The following is a 19974-nucleotide window of genomic DNA, read 5'->3' on the forward strand; positions in this document are numbered from 1 at the left end:
GGTTTCTCTTCCTCCCAAACCTGGGATTTCTTCACAACAGGGCTGAAAAGACAATATGACTCTTTCCTCCACCTACTGCCCTTCAGCTCCACTTCTGGCAGCAAATCAAATCAGTAGCAGGTGACCAAACACAGTCCTTCTCCTTGACTGTGTTACCTTCACAGCTCCATTAGGGGGCGCCTTGGGAATCTGTCGAGGTCAGTGAGCCTCCCACCCTAATGCTAGCTCCCCTAGCCCCTTTTTACCAATAGGACCAAGTCCAGTCAAACTATCAGTGGGAGACAATTCTTAAAAATCCACGGGAAAATTCTCCAGATGATGATGGTCTCCCTTGCTACCTCAACAAACCTCTTAAAATGTTCTCCCTTTCTCTTGCTCCTGTAAAATCCCCTGCCTCTCTTTCTCTGTATTTTTGCCAGTCCTCTCTCTCCTCCTCTCCCTGAGAGCAAGTGGGGTGAATACCCCCTCTGGAGCCTCTGAGCCTGGCCCCACCCCCGCCCTGCATGAAACGCTGCTTCACCAGCTCCCACCAGCCTCTCCTCCAGGTTCAACCTGCTCCTCTAGACCCCCTGACTCATCAGACATGATGTCTAATGCTAACTGCTCATCCTCAACAATTCAGCAGCAAAGAGGAAGCAGCAGAGTACGGCTTTTAACAGCACAGGCTGTACAGCTAGACTGCTTGGTATTGAAGCCTGGTGCCACCACTTACCAGCTGTGTGACCCTGGCCACACGTGTGACCCTAGGCCGCCTCAGCTGGGAGATGAGAATAACAGCACCTGTACCTCACAGAGTTGGTGGGAAGATTAAAGGAGACAACATATGCAAAGCACACATAACGCTGCTGGCCCACAGTAAGTGCTCCTTAAGTGTCTGTTTTTATGTATCTTATTGCATTAATTATAATGAATTTATCAGTATTTATTCATTATTACAAGAAATCTCACACTTTATCCATTTACGATCGCACATGCCACCTCACCAGTGCCGCCATGCAGGGACTCGCAGACCAAGCGCCGCACACCCCGGGGAGCTGTTCTCATGGACAACAGTACACACTATAAAGCATGGTGGTCTTGGTACCACAGCCTATTCATTGTTTTGCTAGAACAAACCTAAAAGCCATACCGTCTTTAAAAGCTATTCTGGAAATCTTGCCTTTAACACTGGCCTCTACTTATACTTCTTCATCCAACAGAACCTTCCCTGCTCCCTTGATGCTCTCTGCACCCATGGGAAACCTGGCTTCTGCTCTCCTGTGACTTCTCCCAAGCTTGGTGGATGTCTTGCCGAACAACCAAACTCAACATCCAGTCCCAGTTCTCAGCCTCCCTTCCAAGCGTCCCTGGTCTCTCTGAATTTGATGCTTCCTACTTCCTTTCCATCCTGAAGCACCCTCCTTGCCTGGGACGGCTGACACTGAACTCTCCCGACCCCCTCCTGCCTCTCTGACCTGGTCCTCCTGCCCCTTCTCCGCCCCTCCTCCCACTTCCTTACCAGGCGCTTCCTCTGAGCTGCCTCACTCCTGCGCCCTCTTCACCTCCGGGCTGAGGCCCTCAAGCACTCCCAAAGCTACAACCCTCCACCCCAATTCACTGTTACTTCTCTGCCAATCACAGGCTCACATCTACATGCCCCTGTAAAAACAGCCAACGTCTGAGGAGCATTTATCTCAGGTGTACGCCAGGTGCTGAGCTAAATGTTTTATGTGCATTAATTCATTCAGCTAATATGAATAACCATATTCTATCCCGAGAGACAGTATTGTTACCCTCCATTCTGCAGATGAGGAAGTGGAAAGGTTCAGTAACTTGCTCCAGATCACTCAGGAATGGCCGTGTCGGGATTCACACCCAGGTCTGCTTGGCCCTTGACCACCTGAAAGTCCTGATCCAATGGCAAACGCACTGATGTGCACAACTAAACCCAGCATATTCATTCCTTCCACAAACCTTTCTTGAACTTGGTGCCTGGCGCTGGAGGCGCAGAGGTGGAGAAGGCTGCTCCTGCCCTCAGAGGGCCCCGCAAAAGCAGCCGCCTTTCACGACCAAGGTTTCCGGCCAAGGTTTCAATTCTGGATCGACCTTGGAGTCAGTAAGTCAAATCCATGATCTACTGGTACCTGCGCACACCGTCTTGGTTCATCGCTAACACAGGCCAGTTCCACGAATTCAGCTCACACCTCTTCCTCCCCTTGCTCGCCCACCACCATCCTAAGCCAGAACTCTGCTCTTCTCACTTGAGTTTCTGCCTCAGCCTCCTTCTTATCTCTCTCAAAACAGACAACAGGCGAATATTCCTCATGTTCTGACCTCACCGAGTTACTCACCAGCTCAAAACCCTCCAAGGTCTCCCTAACTCTCAACTACAAACAAAATGCTCAGAGGCCTTGGTAACTCATGCCAGCCTGAGCTCCTCCTGGTTTACCAGCCAAACTGGACGACTTGCCAGTCCTTAAAGGCAACTGACACCTGCCTCCCTCTCAAAGCCCTGCTGAGGTCTCTGGGCAGGCACCTGCCCTCAGTCCTGTCACCCTCCCACCCAGGCCCCCGGGCCCTGCTCAAACACCACCCCTCACCCAGGTCCTCCCTCTCCTCTCCATCCTCTCAACTCTGCCAATAAAATTTTTCCGCCTGTCTTATCATACTTAGCACATTTAATGTAAATATAAATACTCATGAACAGATCTTTTCCACACACAGACCACAAGCCTCCTGAGGTCACGTACTGGATAGAATTTCCATCTAGGTCACTTCCCTGCCTCAAGCATGGGGCCAAAACACATAGTTAAGATTCAGTAAATATCTGCAGAATGAACGAAAACTCTAACTTAAAGTGACTTAAAATTGGTTTCCAAAACAAAGGTTAGTAGAAATTCAGGAGTTATTTGTTGTTCAAAAAAACAAAAAAACGAAAAGAAAAGAAAAGAAAAAAAAAGCAAGTGGGGGACCACTAAAGAAAATCTAAATTCATGTTCAAAACTGTGGAAAAGTCAGGGAAGGCAGGGATTTCTTCAGTAGAATAGGAATCTTCCTTTGTTTGCCACACACTCTATTTTAAGTATCTTATTACAAAGTAATAATCAGCAGAGGACTCTCATGACATTATTACTCTTATTTTTTTAGGTTTACAAAAAAGAAACATTTGTTTTTGTAAAGTCATTATTTTCTTTCAATACAATAATCTGCAAAAACACAGCCAAGAGCTAGATTATTTCATTTGTAACAGTTTAATGGGCATCTGTCAGATTCATTAAAAGCTAGATATGTATAAGCTTTAAACACATCCCAAAGAGTCACCTGGTCACAGGGAAATGACGTTCATAATCACAGGGGAGGTGGGGAAAGGCACAGAGAATTTCAGCTGAAACATGAGCATGCTTGACCAACAAATGCTAGACTACATAAAATGAATTCAACAATCATCTGCCAATGTCCAAATAAATTCAATGAAGAAGGGAAAGAAGTTCTACTTCCCATTGAAAAAGTTCTGTTTTCATCTGGATAGCCCCCATGACCAAAAATGATCCCAGATGCTTTATGCCTACTGGTATTAATACAAAAGGCAACATACCTGTTGCTATTAGTCCAAATAATCTGGGCAAAACTGCTATAACTGGTCACACAAAATACCTTTGCACAATTCATGATTTTTAAAGACATGCCTCCCTCTTAACACCTTATTTTCTTAATATAAATACTGTTCACTATACAAAGATTTCTAGCAATGGGGATTAAAAACATTAGCAAAATCTTTTTGAAGGCCGTGTCTTTTATTTTATTCTGAAGCTATTTCATATAACTAAGCCATGATTATGGCTCTGGTTATATGCCATTCTTTCTCTACTTTTAGTGAATAAGCAAAACATGATGGAGAAACTGTATGTTTTAACATTTGTACTTGTTCTCAATGGATCAAAAGATTTCGCAACTGAAACCTCAACTAGCCATGTCCTAAGTTAAAACACATGGCAGGAAATGAAGTTTTCCATAAAATAACATCTAGACTCTTCTACTGTTCAGTAAAATAACAATACATTTGCCAACTTTTACTAGCACACTTTTTTAATGCTTTGTCAGAGTCAGCATCTAAAAGGAAATGCCATCATGCTGACTGAAAGGGTTTTACGGACGATATTTTGATGTTACTGCTGCTACAAAAGTCTCTGTTCAGGAAATGGGCCTTTCTCTGGGAAACCTGGCCGCCTTCCCCTGTTCACTCCCATTCATTCATTTGCTGGCTTAAAAATTTAGACAAAGTCAGTAGTAGAGACGACCTGAAACAAAAACACAGGTGGGGCACAGAGCATTTCAGAGGTGAAGGAAAATGTAGTCATCATCCAGAATAGTGTGTCATCTTACACATAAGGACACCAAGGCCCAGAGACATGATTTTAACTGTGGCTGAACACCAATCTGATGAGTAGGAATCTGATTAAAAGAAAATGGTTTTACTGAAGTAAATTACTGACAAGGAAAGACCACACAATTCTGTCAACTGTATAACCTCTTCAACGGTGTGTGCCGTCAACACCACGGCCTGCTGTGACAATGTGCTCTCCCTGCTCCTCCCAAACACTCACCCATCCACCTGGGCTGAGTCTGCTCTCTGCCCCCTCAAGCCTTCACTCTCTCATGCATCACTCCCCGCTCCCCTGTCTCCATGACAACACACTCGCGTTCGGGTCTGCCGCCTCACATAAGGAGCCTCACATAAGGACACCGGCAGCAAACGCCTACACACAGCACTCACCACCGGCTAGCCACTCCACGTACAGCATTCATTCCATCCTCACAACAACCCGAAGAGGTGGGTATTGCTATCATCCCCATTTTATATGTGAGAAAACTGAGGTCCCAGAGCTAGTAAGTGGCAAGGCCGAGATTTGAATCCAGGCACTTACCACTGTGCTTTGCTGCTTCTCAAAACATAACAATTAAAACAAGCCTCTCCCTTAACCCAGCTGTTACCCCATTTCTCTGCTACCATCCACATAAAAAATTTCAGAGGGATACATGGTCCTGGCTCCACTTCCCTATTTCCCACCCTCTCCCCAACACATCCATCAGGCGTTCACGCTCAGCGATGCACTGAACTGAAGCCAGCCACTCCGGTGGCCCACTATCCACTCTGCTATATCCAGTGACGGCCTCTCAGCAAACTTCCACGTGGTTGGCTGCTCCCTCCCGGAAACACTTTTCCTCCTGGCTTCACCAACACCTGCTGATCGCCCGCCTGCCTGGTCAGCCCCTGCTTCCCCATCTCCTCCGCTGGCCCTTCCTCTCCTGCTTGACCTCTAGATGTTGACATGCCCCAGGCTGAGTGCCGGGCCCTCTCCCTCTCCTCTCTATGTGGCTTAAACTTTTCATCTCCAGCAGTGAACTCCAATCTCGTATACCCAACTGCTGACTTCAATTTCCATTTCAAACAAAACATCCAACATAGAACTCTTTTATCTCTCAAAGTTTCTTCCTTTTTATTATGGAAAACATCAAACATACACAAAACTAGTAAAAATAATATAATGAATCTCCATGTAGCCATGACCCACATTGAACAGCTGATGTGAGGTGACAAAGCTCATGGCTGATCTTGTCTCATCTGTAACTCCATCTACCTCCCACCCCAGATTATCCCCAAACTGAGCTCTTTATCCCCCTCCTCCAAACTTGTTCTTCTCTATTTTAGTAAATATGTGCCACCACCATCATCTACCCCGATGATTCAAATCCCAAACTAGAAGTCTCTTGGTCTCCTGTCCTCTCACTAGCTGTACGCCCCCCGCCCCACCTGTGAATCCCATCAGCCCCACCCACAACCCCACCACGCTACCCTAAGCCACCGTCATCTCTCCGCGGACTATGTCAGTAGCCTCCAACTTGGTGTCAAAGCACCGCAGAAGCCCAGAGCTCTACCGAGCCAACAGATGACCCACTTACAATGTAAACCACACGTCATTTCCCTGCTTTAAACCTTCTGTCGCCCTGAGAATAAAACCCCAACTCCTTGTCCAAGGCCACAGCAGTTTCCATGACCTGGGCCCTCCTACCTCTCATCTATCACCTTCTCTGAACACGCGGTGCTCGTTCCTGCCTCAAAGTCTCCGCACTCTCCAGTCCCTCTGCCAGGAATGCTGTGCACTAGGCTGGCTGGCTTTCCTCCTTATTCGAGTCTCAGCCCAAACGTTACAAACCAATAGGAAATAACGCTCCCAACACCCATGACCCCATTACCCTGTTTTATTTCCTTCACAGTGTTTATCACATCTGACATTTCTGGTTTACCAGCCCCACATACCTCAGGGGCTTTACCTGCCTCATGCACTGCTGTATTCCCCACACCTGGAATGGGGCTAGGTTATAGCAGGCACTCAATGCATGTCTGTTTCATTTGATTGGATCCCCTAAGGGAAAAATGGAAAAGAGCCACCTCTTAGATTACTTAATTTGTTGAAAAAAAGGGTGTCCGTGAAAAGCAATGACACTATATATTTTAGACACTAACAAGTTAAGTTCTGGGTCTAGTTAAGAAGTACCAGGTGAGGGAAGTTCTCATTTTCACAGGCCTTATCTGCATATCATCACTGTCCCTACTTTACAAAGGGACTCTCCAAGGCAGTACAGGTAATCAGCCACAGAAGAGGTGTCGAGTGAAAAAAAATACACAACCTAAAAGTTGAGAATTATACTTTATTCTGTGGACTTACTGCAGACTTAAGTCTAGGATACAGCCTCTCGGATAGCTCTGAGATACTGGTCCAAATAGGTAAGGGAGGAGCCAGGATATATAGGAGTTTCTGCAAAAACCCAGGTAATCGACCATCAAAAGATTACTGCTAGGGCTTCCCTGGTGGCGCAGTGGTTGAGAGTCCGCCTGCCGATGCAGGGCACACGGGTTCGTGCCCCGGTCCGGGAGGATCCCACATGCCGCGGAGTGGCTGGGCCCGTGAGCCACGGCCGCTAGGCCTGCGCGTCCAGAGCCCATGCTCCACGACAGGAGAGGCCACAACAGTGGGAGGCCCGCATACCGCAAAAAAAAAAAAAGATTACTGCTAATTAAAGAAAAAACAGACATCTCGAGTTAATGAATTTAGTGCTTCTCTACGTATGGGAAGATGCAAGAGTCTGAGCTTATTGAAATCATTCCTTTGATATGCACCTTGGCTATCTAGGGCCAGTATCCTGCTTTTCTCCATCCTGAATCCCCTCAGTGTGCACCATGGGGGATGGTGGCTACAGTGGCTGATGGCTTGATGGCCCCAATATCCTTTGTTTACTGAAATGGGCAGGCGACATTCTTTGTCCACAGTGGGAGTAACACTTGTTTATTCTACTCAATGAAACAGGTACTGAGTGCCTATGTCATGTCAGCACTATGCCAGGTTCTGTGGCTACAGTGGCTTCCCTCTTCATAGGCCTCCACTCACAGCAGGGTGCTGGGTACCTGAGGAGCTGGAGGCCAGCTGCCAGGGCCATCAGACTGCACCCCCCTGGGAGATTCTCCAAGAGACTGGGGCCCACCCCCCCACAAGCCCCCAGCTGCCTCTAGGTGCCTGAGGTCTCCCCACCACTCTCTGCTCTGTCAGAGCTGACAGTGCTGTGAATGCCAAGTACTGTTCATCTCAATCTGGATAATCTCTAAAAGGTTCTCTGACCATCAGTCAAAGCAAATTAGCTGTCCAACTGCTGGGAAACAGTCCATATTAAAAAAATGCCCCCCCACCTCCCAACTTGAAGAAGGCCGCTCCAGCACACAACCTTCCCCAAATGTACAGGTGATGACTAGCAGAGAAGTGTTAAGAGTTAAACTCAGAACACAATCCAGCTCTCCATCTAAGCAGCCTATTCCACTCAAATCCAAGCCTCAGCAAAACCCAAAGTCAAGCAGATTCTCGGCACTCAATAACCAGCAATGGGACTCACAGGATCCCCAAATGTCTCTGACTCAGAAGCCCAGTCATTTGGTTTTATTGTGTCAGTAGTAACTCCCACGTTTGTTATGCCGGGTAATACTAAGTGAAGTTTTGATCTGGAACAGAGAAATGGCTGTGTGAAATTTACCTCCCATTTTGTTGCTCAATTGAACTTTGTCTAAATCAAGTGTCACGATCCTCTGCTATATTAGAAAGAAAGACCAATTTGATAACAAAGATCTGAGTTCAAGGGCTGAGTTCTCCATTTACTTGAACAAGTCCTTTAAACTTAGGCCAACAATGTAATTTATCACCCAAAACAGGGCCCTTGTGAAGGTGAAAAGGGGGTGCTACTGACAATTATACCAGAGGAAGAGTTATAAGCCAGGACTACCCCAGGCAAACAGAAAGCAGGGTCATCCTATCTAAATCTCTGAAACCTTACTTTCCTCACCTGTGCAATGGGGATAAGCACCAGGGTGGCTGTGAGAATCAAATAACAACTTATTGTCTAATCGAGGGCTTTGTAAACAACAGGCAACAATACACATAAGGCATTTGTAGGATAAGGCATAGGCTTCTAAAAGAAGTACACTAGTACAATTAAAAAAGTATTAATCCCAAGGAGGAACATACCTAGACACACAGTAATCAAACTGGCAAAAATTAAAGACAAAGAGAAAATATTAAAAGCAATAAGGGAAAAGCAACAAATAAGATACAAGGGAATCCCCATAAGACTATCAGCTGATTTTTCAGCAGAAATGCCGCAGGCCAGAAGGGAGTGATGTAATATATTTAAAGTGATGAAAGGGAAAAACCTACAATCAAGAATACGCTGCCCAGCAAGGCTTTCATCAGATTTGACGGAGAAATCAAAAGTTTACAAACAAGCAAAGCTAAAAGAATTCAGCACCACCAAACCAGCTTTATAACAAATACTGCAGGAATTTCTCTAAGTGGAAAAGAAAAGGCCACAACTAGAAACAAGAAAATTATGAAAGAGGAAAGCTCACTGGTAAAGGCAAACATATAGTAAGAGTAGGAAATCATCCACACACAAATATGGTATCAAAACCAGTTATCATGAGGAGGAGAGTACAAGGGCAGGATATATGAAATGCATTTGAAATTAAGAGACCAGCAATTTAAAACAATCATGTATATATACAGACTGCTATATTAAAACCTTATGGTAACCACAAACGAAAAATCTGTAATAGATATATACATGAAAAAGAAAAAGGAATCCAAAAACAACACGAAAGATAATCAATCACACGAGAAGAGAACAAAAGAGGAAAGGAAGAAAAAAGGCCTAATAAAACAAATCCAAAATTAATAAAATGGCAATAAGAACATACATATGGATAATTACCTTAAAAGTAAACAGATTAAATGCTCCAATCAAAAGACATAGACTGGCTGAATGGATACAGAAACAAGGCCCATATATATGCTGTCTACAAGAGACCCACTTCAGATCTAGAGACACATACAGACTGAAAGTGAGGGGATGGAGAAAGGTATTCCATGCGAATGGAAATCAAAAGAAAGCTGGAGTAGCAATATTCATATCAGACAAAATAGACTTTTAAATAAAGACTGTTACAAGAGACAAAGAAATATACTACATAATGATCAAGGGATCAATCCAAGAAGAAGATATAACAATTGTAAATATATATGCACCCAACACACGAGCACCTCAATATATAAGGCAAATGTTAACAGAAATAAAAGAAACTGACAGTCACATAATAATAGTGGGAGACTTTAACACCCCACTTACATCAATGGACAGATCAACCAGACAGAAAATCAATAAGGGAACACAGGCCTTAAATGACACATTAGACCAGACAGACTTAATTGATATCTACAGAGCATTCCATCTGAAAGCAGCAGAATACACATTCTTTTCAAGCGCATATGGAACATTCTCCAGGACAGATCACATGCTGGGCCACAAAGCAAGCCTCAGTAAATTTAAGAAAACTGAAATCATGTCAAGTATCTTTTCCAACCACAATGCTATGAGATTAGAAATCAACAAGAAAAAACTGCAAAAAACATAAACATGTGGAGGCTAAACAATATGCTACTAAACAACCAACAGATCACTGAAGAAATCAAAGAGGAAATAAAAAAATACCTAAACACAAATGAAAACAAAAACATGATGATCCAAAACCTGTGGGACATAGCAAAAGCCATTCTGAAAGGGAAGTTTATAGCAATACAAGCTTCCCTCAGGAAACAAGAAAAGTCTCAAACAACCTAACCTTACACCTAAAGCAACTAGAGAAAGAACAAAACACCAAGAAGGAAAGAAATCATAAAGAGCAGAGCAGAAATAAATGAAATAGAGACTAAGAAAACAGAAAAGATCAATGAAATTAAAAGCTGCTTCTTTGAAAAGATAAACAAAATTCATAAACCTTTAGCAAGACACATCAAGAAAAAAAGGGAGAGGGCCCAAATCAAACTTTGAAACAAAAAAGGAGAATTTACAACAGACACCACAGAAATACAAAGGATCACATGAGACTACTACAAGCAACTACATGCCAATAAAATGGACAACCTAGAAGAAATGGACAAATTCTTAAAAAGGTACAATCTCCCAAGACTGAACCAGAAAGAAACAGAAAATATGAACAGATCAATTACAAGTACTGAAATTGAATCTATGATTTAAAAACTCCAGAACACAAAAGTCCAGGACCAGATGGCTTCACAGGCGAATTCTATCAGATATTTAGAGAAGAGGTCCAAGAGGGAGGGGATACATGTATACATATATCTGATTCACTTCACTGTACAGCAGAAACCAACACAACATTGTAAAGCAATTATACGCCAATAAAAAAATTAAATTAAATTAAAATAGGGAAGAGTTAACACCTATCCTTCTGAAACTATTCCAAACAAACTGCAGAGGAAGAAACACTTCCAAACTCATTCTATGAAGCCACCATCACTCTGCTACCAAAACCAGACAAAGATACCACAAAAAAAGAAAATTACAGGTCAATATCACTGATGAATAGAGATGCAGAAATCCTCAACAAAATATTAGCAAACCAAATCCAACAATATATTAAAAGGATCATAAACCATGACCAAGTGGGATTTATCCCAGGGATGCAAGGATTCTTCAATATAGGCACATTAATCAGTGTGATACACCATATTAACAAACTGAAGAATAAAAACAATATGATCATCTCATTAGATGCAGAAAAAGCTTTTGATAAAATTCAACATCTATTTATGATAAAAAACTCTCCAGAAAGTGGGCATAGAAGGAATCTACCTCAACATAATAAAGGCCATATACGACAAACCCACAGCAAACGTACTCAACAGTGAAAAACTAAAAGCATTTCCTCCAAGATCAGGAACAAGACAAGGATGTCCACTCTTGCCACTTTTTTTTTTTTGCGGTACGCGGGCCTCTCACTGCTGCGGCCTCTCCCGTTGCAGAGCACAGGCTCCGGATGCGCAGGCTCAGCGGCCATGGCTCACGGGCCCAGCCGCTCCGCGCCATGTGGGATCTTCCCAGACCGGGGCACGAACTCGTGTCCCCCACATCGGCAGGCAGACGCTCAACCACTGCGCCACCAGGGAAGCCCCACTTTTATTCAACATAGTTTTGTAAGTCCTAGCCACAGCATCACAGTCAAATGTCATTCAGTTCAGAGCTCAGTTTCCCTCATCAGCAGGACTCCAGACAGCTTACAGTTACAGCCCCAAGTAAGAGATATTAACATCATAATATGGTCATTCAGTAAATTCTCCAGAGGGAACACCAGGCCTAGTAAAGGACACTTCCGGGTGGGTGAGAGCTCCATTCTGGACCCACTCCAGGAAGCAGCAGGGTCCTTTGGCCTAGGAATCAGAGACCTGGAGCTTCCCTCTGGCCCCAGGCTCTGCTGCCTCTGCTGTAACATGGAGATGCCAAGCTATCCTTAGGCTGCCTCACAGGCTGGAACTGAAGGGCAAATGACGCATGGGGAGTTTTGTGCGGTATGCTAGCCGTACAAAGGGAAGGCAGGGTCTGCAGACAAGAGAGGAGAAAGTGGTCTGGCCTGACCAGAGGTGCTGGTCATTTCCAGAAGTCCAAGCTGAGCGCCTGTTCCATGGCTAGGACCTGCACTCTGGAGGGATGCAGGTGAGCCCCTGATGACCTTACACCACTAAGGATGTGGTTCCAGGCACCACCTGGCTTATCCAGCTCCACCCCCCAGCACCCCACTCTCATTCTGTGTGGTAGAGGAGCAGAAATGAGAAACAGAGAAGGAGGGGAGGTGCAACTGGAAAATCTCCCACCTAGCTGATACCATGGCTGGACTTACCCTGTAATTCTCTGACTTCCAGGCATTACAACTCTCAACTGCTCAATCACACTACTGGAGTTTCCATTAACTTTCTGTGCAGTTTTCTTAAACTTGGCTCAAAATAACCCCTCAGAAGTCTCAGAAATTCTGTCCTGTAAAATTTGAATTCAGGAATTGGCAAATTACAATCGACCCACAGGCCAAATCTGAGTGTTCTGGTGAATGCCGTCTTATTGGAACACAGCCACAACAATCTGTTTACATGTTGCCTAGGGCTATCTTCACACTACAAAGGCAGAGTTTTGTAGTTGTAACTGAGACAGGGTGGCCCTGGAAGCCTAACATACTATCTGGCTCCTTATGAAAAGTTTGCCAAACCCAACTCGTAATTCTACCTGCCTCAAAATACAACAGAAGAGAGTACAGTCCAAACCTGTTAAATAAACTGCTTTTTCTTCAAAGCTGGCAAGGTTTCACTTTAAAAAAAAAATTCTAACAAATCTCACTTTTACAGAGTCAGCATTTTTGCGTGTTGAACAAACCAAAAAAAAGCGTTTTCAGATTTATCATCAGCGGGAAAAGCGTATTTTCCCACACAGCCATAAATCTATTATGCTGAACTACTTTACATAAACTCCTCAAAAACACATTGGCTTAAAGCTGAATCCACAAACACACCACTCTTGGCCCCAAAGCAATTTTCTGAAAGTAGAATAAGCTTGAGGGTGGGGCCTAAATAATACTCTTTTACATTAAAGTATATTCTATTATTAACACTAAAAATTAAACTACTGCGACAATGCAATTTCTGACCATGTTTATAGAAGTGTATAATCCTTCCTTATATGAAATAGTTTTCTAACTGTTAGTTTAAATACACTTACAAAACTAAGCTAAGTATTTTCAAATACGTGAAGAATTATTCAAAAGCAAAATCAAATATCCAACTGACACTTTTAAAAGAAAATGGGGTTACTCACAGAGATAAAGGGTGAGGATCCTTTATTTCCCAGCCCTCGACACCCCTTTGGGTTGGTGGATTAGCCCTTCTATGGTCTGAATATGGAGGAAAATATCTGCACATGGGAAGGGGTAACAGGAGCTCGTCCACCTTCCTTTCTCAGATGTTAGTGCTTTCTCCCTTTTGATGAAATAGGAAGTTGTTCTAAAGTAGGGATAAGAACAAGGACTTTGAGACATGGTGCCAAAAAAAAAAAAAAAAGAAAGAAAGAAAGAAAAAGCAAGCTACTCGTAAAATGTAGGCTCTAAAAGAAGTTCTATCCCTCAAATATAACCTTAAACCTTAAACCTTATGCCTGTGAGGATAGTTCCCTCCATTGCTGCTACACTTCCTTCATCAAAAACAAATCCATCAGGACTTCACTGGTGGTGCAGTGGTTAAGAATCTGCCTGCCAATTCAGGGACATGGGTTCGATCCCTGGTCCAGGAAGATCCCACATGCCACGGAGCAACTAAGCCTGTGCGCCACAACTACTGAGCCTGCGCTCTAGAGCCCACGAGCCACAACTACTGAGCCCACATGCCACAACTACTGAAGCCCACGTGCCTAGAGCCTGTGCTCCACAATAAGAGAAGCCACCGCAATGAGAAGCCCACGCACCGCAACAAAGTGTAGCCCCCACTCACCACAACTAGAGAAAGCCCGCGTGCTGCAACAAAGACCCAACACAGCCAAAAATGAATGAATAAATAAATAAATTTATTTATTTAAAAAGAAAAAATCCATCCATTCCAAGTTTAAAGGGAACAATTTGAGTATTTTGCTGTCATCTTTTCAAATCAGTTGTCATATGCCCTGTTCAGAAAAGTTCTGAAGAGAAAAATAACAAACTTGCCCTGACTGTCTTCACAGGGATCAAGCTCATGTAATGCCCTCTCAGTAAGCCAGTCCTAACTGCGTGCCACCTGCCAGCGAGGAGAACCTGCCCTGGCCCAAGATACAAACCTCCCGGCGAATGACATCTGCAGTTCTCTCCAAGTGATCAGTTTTCCTTTTGGATTTCATTACGCTTTAATAGAAAGTAAAATTAGGTTATTAAGTATTATCCTCCTGAAAATTAATTACACTAGTAATTATCGTGACTATCCAATACCTGTCATACCTGTAGCTGGAAAGCAACAGCATGACTATCCACAATACAATATAACATCATGGATCCCAGAAAGTGGCCCATGAAAATGTGCACATCTAACTAAAGCTTAACGATCCACTGACAGCATGCACATGTAAGCAAGATGTTACAATATGCCTCCCATGATCATCAGCAGGTCAGGTCTTTTTGAAAATCAACCTCAAATGACACTGAAGGTGACAACTCACCTGCTTAGAGTAAGGTGGCGCAAAGCGCTGGGTGTCAGTCTACTCGAAGCAGCCTGAGCGCAGATGGCCCCCACAAAGCCTCGCAGCAACGCAGGAATCACGACAGCCATGGTGCTTCCTGGGAAACAACAAACTGAAAGTTAAAATATTTTAAGGAAAAGTAGGGAAATATCAGACTATCTTAGGGGCCAGTGAAGAAGAGTTTGGATTTTTGTTGCTGACATTATGAGCTGATCTAACAGCAAAACAATTAACTTCACCCTGACAAAATTTCTGCTACTACATACAACTGATTCAACTGATCTCCACAGCACATACGTATGTAATTATGGTATTCAAATATTTCTGTTCTCTATTAGTTTCCAAAATCTCTGACAAAACTCATGGGACTAATCTGCTATTACAGAAGAGGACAGCAGATTTTATAACTGCCTAATAATTATATTCTGCCCAGAGCACCGCATAAGTCTTTAATATTTCTTGTTAGATAAAGTGAAAGGGACAAATTTTCTGAGGTTCACAGCAATGAGAATAAACAAACTCCAACTACATGCAGTAACACAGGTATCACAAATATCACAGTAAATGAAAAGAATGAAAGAAGCCAGACTCAAAGAAGTCAGTCACACAGAGTACAAAAACAGAAAAAACGAATCTACGCAGTCAGAAATCAAGTTAGTAATTACTCCTGGTGAGGTGCCAATGACAATGTCTTTTCTTAATATGAATGCTGATGGGTATTTTCATTTTGAAAGAAGTTCATCAAATCACAGAGAAGTTTGGGGGCAGTAAAAATACTCTGCATGGTACCATAATGACAAAAGTCATTAAACATATGTCCAAATCCACAGAACATACAACATCAAGAGTGAGCCGTGGTGTTAGACTTGGGATGATTATGATATCAGTGCAGGTTCATCACTTATAACAACTGTCCCACTCTGGTGGGGGATGTGGATGCTGGGGGAGGCGATGCACGTGTGTAAGCAGTGGGTGTATGGGGAATCCCTCTACTAGCCTTCAGTTTTGCTGTGAACCTAAAACTGCTCTAAAAAAAATCAAGTCTTAAAAGTTCAATGAAGCAGTCCTCTTAGGGTTTATGTACGTCTGTTTATATGTTACACTTCAATAACAAGTTAAAATAAAAAAGCCAGAAAGATTCTCCAACATTTCAAATTCTAAAAACTACTGGCCTATCAGGGAAAGCACTGATTGGAAGTCAAATGATACATTTTTTTTGCTTCCTATCACTGTTTTCCTCTGCCAATTTTTAACTATTTCTTTGCCTAACATGGCCACTTTTAACACGTTATATTGCCATATATATCTGTCCTTTCCTATCTCAGTTGGCTTGAGAATAAATGAAAATGTATGTGAACACTCTATTTCCTGAGCTCTTTGGAAGGTACTACATGAATTAATTGTAACAAATACAGTGTTAGAAAAATATTCAAGTGAGGTGTGCTGCATTCCTACTCCACATTCATTAATTTAGCCCTTCATTTGACAAATATTTATTAAAGCCCATCACATGGCAGGTCCTGGGGATACAAACATGAACAAAACAAAGATCTTAGGGAGCCTACATTTAAAAGACAGAGACAAGAAATAAATAAAAGTAAGTAAATTGAGCAGTGATATCAGTCATATGTAATTTATTCAGTTATAATCAAATCATATCAAAAATTCACTGTTTCATAACTAGTCTTTAGACAAGATAAAAGATCTATTTCTTGCCATGCAGCATCACTGTGGATAAGCATGCTACTCGCTACTTTTCTCTCTAGTAAATGAAATAAGTATAAGGCCTCTTTCACCTCATGTAAGACTATTACACGTAGTTTTTCTCCTTTGAATGTAGTAAACCAAAAATGGTACATAAATCATTGAAAGAAGGCAAAACTTACTTTAGAAGTCCATGAGAATTCAGGAGTCATTAAGAGTACGGCTGACTGACTGACATGCAATATTCTGGTCCTGCATTTACACTGAGACCTTTGGAATACACACCAGTTGGAACACAGACAGTGTTTCCATATACTGAAATTCTCACAAAGTTCCTGCAATGGCAGAGACAACATATAAGAACGATGTTGGGGAAAATTAAAAAGCACTGTCTCTTAGTGGCAAAAGGAAAGGCTCATTGTAATCAGCAAGAATCACCGCAGAGCAAGCCGACTCTCAAAGACCCCCTTTCCATTCATTCCTCCTCCTGTTTCCACTTTTCTTGTCTGACTGTCTTGCTGCTTCTCTCTTTCATCTTCCTTGACCATCAGTCTGTAACTTCTGCTGCTTAGAGTATCCACCCCATGAACAACCAGCTCAATGGCTGGAATGATAGAGTTACATGTCACTTGGGGTCAACTTCCCTGATAAAATTTAACCGATATGTAGGTACATACGGACACCCTGTTCTGCTCAATGTTTTGGACAACTACTGCTACAATAAGTTGTCCTCATCTAAGACACATATGTTAGTGATTATGCTGTCTGAACGGTCTACTGCTCAACTGAACTGGAAAACAAAGAAATGTTAATTTTAAAAAGCTGTTCTCTTTAAAATTCTAAAATCTTGTTTTATAACAATAGTAACCATGACCAAGAGCGCCACCTACTGGCAAAAAGAAGGGTATTTCATCAAATTGTGTTCAAAGTGCCTTCCAAAGCAATAGGTATTTAAAGAAAAAAAAAACTACCCATATTTTGAAATATGTCCAGTGGTTTTATATATTCAATGTAAGTATTAATTAACTATGGAAAATTAACATATATTAAGTAATTTTCAAAAACATACAAAAAAGAATATTCCATCAATGTTTGTATCCTCATAGGCCTTACCTCACCAAAGTTATTTCTAAAACAGAGAAAAGTATCATAAATGCTAAATAAAACATATATCCATTTAAACAGTGAACTACAAGCAACAGATGATTATGACACTATACATATAAAATCCTGAAGATGCTACCAAAAAACTACTAGAGCTCATCAATGAATTTGGTAAAGTTGCAGGATACAAAATTATACCCAGAAATTTGTTGCATTTCTATACACTCGCAACAAAAGATCAGAAAGAGAAATTAAGGAAACAATCCCATTTACCATCACATCAAAAAAAAAAAACCTAGCAATAAACCTACCTAAGGAGATAAAAGACCTGTACTCCGAAAACTATAAGATGCTGATGAAAGAAATCAAAGATGACACAAACAGATGGAAAGATACACCATGCTCTTGGATTGGAAAAATCAATATTGTCAAAATGACTATATTACCCAAGGCTATCTACAGATTCAAGGCAATCCTTATCAAATTACCAATGACATTTTTCACAGAACTAGAACAAAAAATTTTTAAATCTGTATGGAAATACAAAAGGCCCTGAGTAGCCAAAGCAATCCTGAGAAAGAAAAACGGAGCTGGAGGAATCAGGCTCCCTGACTTCAGACTATACTACAAAGCTATGGTCATCAAAACAGTATGGTACTGGCACAAAAACAGACATGTAGATCAATGGAACAGGATAGAAAGCCCAGAAATAAACACACACACCTATGCTCAATTAACCTCTGACAAAGGAGGCAGGAATATACAATGGAGAAAAGAGAGTCTCTTCAATAAGTGGTGCTGGGAAAACTGGACAGCTATATGTAAAACAACAAAATTAGAACGTTCTCTAACACCATGCACAAAAATAAATTCAAAATGGATTAAAGACCTAACTGTAAGACCAGGTACCACAAAACTCCTAAAGGAAAACATAAGCAGGACACTCTTTGACATAAATTGCAGCTATATCTTTTTGGATCTGTCTCCTAGAGCACGGGTCCCCAACCCCCACCCCCACCCCAGTCGCACAGCAGGGGGGAACCAGGTCGCACAGCAGGAGGTGAGCAGCGGGGAAGTGAGCGAAGCTTCATCCCTATTTACAGCCGCTCTCCTTCGCTCACATTACGGCCTGACTCCGCCTCCTGTCAGATCAGCAGCCGCATTAGCACAAACCCTACTGTGAACTGTGCACGGAAGGGATCTAAGCTGCATGCTCCTTATGAGAATCTAATGCCTGATGATCTGAGGTGGAGCTGAGGCAGTGATGCTAGCACTGGCGAGTGGCTGCAAATACAGATTATCATTAGCAGAGAGGTCTGACTGCACAGAGACCATAATAAATCAATTGCTTGCAGACTCATATCAAAACCCTATCAGTGAGTGACAAGTGACAATTAAGCTGCATCTGGTGGCAGGCTTTATAGTGGCAAGTGAGTTGCTGTACTTCAATTGTACAGCTGCATCTAGTGGCAGGCTTTGAGTCAGAATCCAACACTTATTTAGTCCACGCGTGGCCCACCCATTATTTTATTTACCACTTCCATTGTGCCTCCTTCCCGCACTGCGCACTTGTCTCAGTCAGAGTTTTGGTAAGCCCACAAGCTAACCCTAGCCAAAATGCATAAAAAACAAACGTCTCTGGAGAGCTTCTTTGAAAATGGGGAAAGACCCAATGATGAGACAGCAGAAGACTCTAAGACTGCCAACAGAAAGAAAGCTGGATTTAAAAGAAAATACCAAGAGTCCTACATAATTACGGGTTCATTGCAACAGGTTATTCACATTCTCCAAGCCTGCTTTTGTATAATATGTGGCAACTGGCTATCCAACAAAGCCATGAAACCTTCAACTGCTTCACCACATGGAGACCAAGCACCCTGCATTAAAAGACAAGCCTTCGGAGTTTTTCAAAAGAAAAGAACATGGACATGAAGAACAGAAGCAATTATTGAAGGCCACCACTTCATCAAATGTGTCTGCACCGAGAGCATCTTTCTTAGTGCCCAACCACATTGCTAAAGCTAAGAAGCCCTTTACTATTGGTGAAGAGCTGATCCTGCCTGCTGCTAAGGACATTTGTCGGGAACTTTTAGGAGAGGCTGCAGTTCAAAAGGTGTCATGTATTCCTCTTGCAGCTAGCACCATAACTAGATGAACTGATGAAATAGCAGCAGAGGATACTGAGACACAATTGTTAGAGAGGATTAATGAGTCACCGTGGTATGCAATCCACGTTGATGAGTCTACTGATGTTGACAACAAGGCAACAACGCGCTTTTTTGTGCAATATATTTTTCAGAAGGATGTGCATGAGGATAAGTTATGTGCACTTTTGTTGCCAAACAACACCACAGCTGCAGAACTATTCAACTCTTTGGACTTATCAGGACATATCAGGAAAACTGAATTGGTCATTTTTTTAAATTAATTAATTTACTTTTGGTTGCACTGGGTCTTCATTGCTGTGCGCGGGCTTTCTCTAGTTGTGGCAAGTGGGGGTTACTCTTCATTGCGGTGCATGGGCTTCTCCTTGTGGTGGCTTCTCTT

At 42.5% G+C, this 19974-nt stretch overlaps 1 protein-coding gene across 2 annotated transcripts in view; it reads right to left on the bottom strand.

Annotated features, from left to right (window-relative positions):
• OXNAD1 (oxidoreductase NAD binding domain containing 1) overlaps nucleotides 1–19974 on the bottom strand; it is a 55808-nt gene that overhangs the window by 28888 nt on the left and 6946 nt on the right. Inside the window, exons 2-4 of one of the 2 annotated variants that reach the window (XM_019934415.3) lie at nucleotides 16506–16658; nucleotides 14599–14716; nucleotides 14224–14287 (exon numbers count right to left, since the gene is read on the bottom strand). In XM_019934415.3, the coding sequence (XP_019789974.2) occupies nucleotides 14224–14287; nucleotides 14599–14708 (174 nt within the window). In that variant the 5' untranslated portion in view covers nucleotides 14709–14716; nucleotides 16506–16658. The remainder of the gene's footprint in view (nucleotides 1–14223; nucleotides 14288–14598; nucleotides 14717–16505; nucleotides 16659–19974) is intronic. The other variant, XM_019934414.3, reaches the window with a different exon arrangement.

The sequence above is a fragment of the Tursiops truncatus genome, chromosome 4, assembly GCF_011762595.2.
Source record: "Tursiops truncatus isolate mTurTru1 chromosome 4, mTurTru1.mat.Y, whole genome shotgun sequence".
NCBI lineage: Eukaryota > Metazoa > Chordata > Mammalia > Artiodactyla > Delphinidae > Tursiops > Tursiops truncatus.